At 34.4% G+C, this 3,396-nt stretch overlaps 1 protein-coding gene across 1 annotated transcript; it reads left to right on the top strand.

The window, feature by feature from the left end:
• The first annotated feature begins 1,258 nt into the window (after positions 1 to 1,258).
• On the top strand, positions 1,259 to 1,915 carry LOC141718589 (secreted RxLR effector protein 161-like). Its single transcript, XM_074520968.1, has one exon. It carries the CDS (start codon positions 1,259 to 1,261, stop codon positions 1,913 to 1,915), a length of 657 nt encoding a protein of 218 aa, XP_074377069.1.
• The last annotated feature ends 1,481 nt before the right edge of the window (positions 1,916 to 3,396 follow it).

The raw sequence follows: 3,396 nt of genomic DNA, 5'->3' as shown, positions 1-3,396 counted from the left end.
TAATCTTGGAAAGGAACCAGGTACTAAGGCTTATCGCTTGTTTGATCCTATAAACAAACGAGTATATGTAAGTAGGGATGTTGTGTTCGATGAGTTAAAACACTGGCCTTGGAATCGACAAAAAAAGGAAGAAAGTTATGCTGGGTCTTTCTTAGTTCCTGAAATGCATACAGATATCGAGCAGTCTCAGCAAGAAGGTGCAGAAAATGATGACATCTCGGAAGCTCGTGAAACAACACCTCCTCACTCACCATCGAGCTACCAAAATTCTAACAACTATGATGATAGCAGCGAGCCAAAGCGGTACAGAACCCTTAATGATATTTACAATAATTCAGAGGTGGTAGAAGTGGAGGACGAGTTACTTTTAGTGGGCATGGAAGAACCTGTGAACTATGGGCAAGCAGTTAAAAAAAGGGAATGGAAACAAGCAATGGACAAGGAGATTGAATCCATCGAAAAAAATGGAACTTGGGTACTAACGGAACTTCCAAACGGGCACAAGACCATAGGCCTAAAGTGGATATTCAAACTGAAGAAAGATGCAGACGGAAAAATAGTGAAACATAAAGCGCGACTCGTAGCAAAAGGCTACGCTCAAGAATATGGTGTGTATTTCGATGAAATTTTTGCCCCTGTGACTCGATTGGAGACTGTTCGCTTGTTACTAGCTTTATCTGTAAAAAATCAGTGGAAAGTGCATCATCTTGATGTGAAAACTGCGTTTCTGAATAATGAAATTAACGAAGAGGTTTATGTGGCTCAACCGGAAGGATATGAAAATGAGGGAAAATAACATCTTGTATATAAGCTTCTGAAGGCCTTGTACGGATTGCGCCAGGCCCCTCGAGCCTGGTATGCGAAACTCAACAGCTGTTTGTTGGGACTTGGGTTCAAGCGTTGCCCGTATGAACATGCTGTATATACTAAGCAAGTAAGAGGTGAAAAGTTGATAATCGCAGTTTATGTAGATGACCTGTTGGTCACAGGTTCTAATGTGGGCATCATTGAGGAGTTCAAGAAGCAAATGAACTCAAAATTTGAAATGAGTGATTTGGGAAAGCTAACGTACTATCTGGGAATTGAAGTTCAGTAAAAGGAGGGTTATATTGAGATAAAGCAGTCGAGTTACGCAAAGAAAATTCCGGAGAAGGCAGGAATGATAGGATGCAATCCCACCAAGTACCCGATGGACCCAAAAGAACAGTTAACCAAAGATGAGGGAGGTAAAACAGTAGACACGACTTAGTATAAAAGTATGGTGGGTAGACTTCGTTACCTTGTTCATACATGGCCTGACATTTCGTATGCTGTTGGCATGGTAAGTCGTTACATGGAACGACCAACTATTCTTCATCAAAATGTTGTAAAGAGGATACTTCGATATATAAAAGGCACGCTTGACTACGGACTGATCTATTCGAAACAGGGAGGTAATAACATTCTAACGGTATATTTAGATAGCGATTTGACAGGTAATATTGATGACAGGAGGAGTACTGGGGGTATCGTGTTTTATTTAAATGAAAACATGATCACATGGATGTCTCAAAAGCAGAAATGTGTAGCTTTGTCCTCCTGTGAGGCCGAATTCATGGTTGCCACAGCGGCCGCTTGTCAAGGTATGTGGCTTCGAAATGTTTTAAGTCAGGTGATGAATGAATGCATAGGGCCAATTGTTCTATACATAGACAACAAGTCAGCTATAGATCTTGCCAAAAATCATGTTTTCCATGGGCGCAGCAAGCATATTAGTATTCGTTATCATTTCATTCGGGAGTGTGTGGAGCGTGGGGAAATAGTCATAAAGCACATAGCTAGTGAACATCAACGAGCTGACATTTTGACAAAGGCACTGTCCACCATCAAGTTTGAGAGAATGAGAGAACTTCTGGGAGTAAAGGAACTTGTCTGAGAGTTTAAGATTAAGGGGGATAGTGTTGGAGTTATAATCTTAAACTTATTTGTTTATATTATGCAATTCTAGTCGTTAGTAAATTGATATGGTCGAATAAGTAGAGTGATTTGGTAGAATAAGCAGTAGCAAGAATACAGGGATCATGGAGTCTGTTTAAGGAAAGTCATGACATGTAGTCCCTGATTTTCTGGTAGTCAGTTGTTTAGCTTTCTATATGTAATAGTGCTACAGAATAAAAAATTATTGTGTGGTCTTTTGACAAGCACAAACTTTGTTTCTATGTTCTTACTTCTAAACAGCTTATACATGTATCTGTAACTGTTTGATCGTTTACAACATGTCTGTGTTGCACAATGCTTGATGCTAAGTTAAAATAAAATATTATTATAAACGATGTTAAATAATTGATTGACAAGGACTTGATGTTAGTTTTATCAAGTAAACACAATGGTATTTATGTTGGGTGGAAATGACTTGGTGGTGTTTTGTGCATGTGTTGGCACCTTAAGGATGAAATATTAGACAAATATAAGGAATGCATCTATACTATACTATAATAAGATATAATTTGTAGTTGATTAACCCTCATTTTGATATTTACTTTCAATCACGATTGTTGGATCTTTTTCATCAAACAATCATAGCCGTCGGATCTTTTTCATCAAACAATCATAGCCGTTAGATCCGAATACTAAAAAAATACACTCCACAAATTCTCAGGTTCGAATCCCGTCAACAACAAACATTTATATTATTATTTATAAAGATATATATAAGTTCAGGTTCGAATTTTGTTAACAACAAATATTATATTGTTATTAATAAAGATATATATACGTTTTTAGGTTCGAATCTCACCAACAACAAATAATTACATTATTATTTAGGAAAAATATCTCCAATCATATATTATTTGAACTAAACTTGAAATAATACATAATGAAATTTATAATTATACAATTATTATTTATATAATATTTTATTAAAATTATATATAAAAAAATATTAACCAAGACCCGTGTATCGCACGGGCCGTAAGCTAGTTTTAATAAACACTAGCTTATTAAAACTTCTGCGATACACGGATGCATAAATCTTTTTTAACATTATATAATGTTTTTAAACAAAAATATTTTAAATTGAGATTTTGAAATTTGTTCATTAATTTTTTTTATCTCTACCTTTTTAAATGATATGACTTAATAATAATTATATTAATGCATGTATATATTCATGGGTTTTTAATTTAAAAATATTATAGCGATTTTATAGTTTTTTGATTATGTTGGAACTTTAATAAAAATATTATTTTAGAGAGTTTACTAATTTATCGATAAACTATAAGAGTTATTTGAAAAAGACAATAGTACTCCTTGAACGATATAGTTTATTGATTATCTTATGTGTGTTTAAAAAATATATGTTTAGTTAAAAGTTAATTTTTGGTTCATATAAATTGGATACGAATTATGCTTAAT

This window comes from Apium graveolens, chromosome 4, assembly GCF_009905375.1.
Source record: "Apium graveolens cultivar Ventura chromosome 4, ASM990537v1, whole genome shotgun sequence".
NCBI lineage: Eukaryota > Viridiplantae > Streptophyta > Magnoliopsida > Apiales > Apiaceae > Apium > Apium graveolens.
The sequence above is the reverse complement of the archived record's forward strand: the minus strand, read 5'-3'. Positions and strand labels throughout refer to the sequence as shown.

What these genes read in the sequence shown, in the direction of transcription:
- LOC141718589 (XM_074520968.1), top strand. Translation starts at nt 1,259, where the DNA reads ATGGTGGGTAGACTTCGTTACCTTGTTCATACATGGCCTGACATTTCG.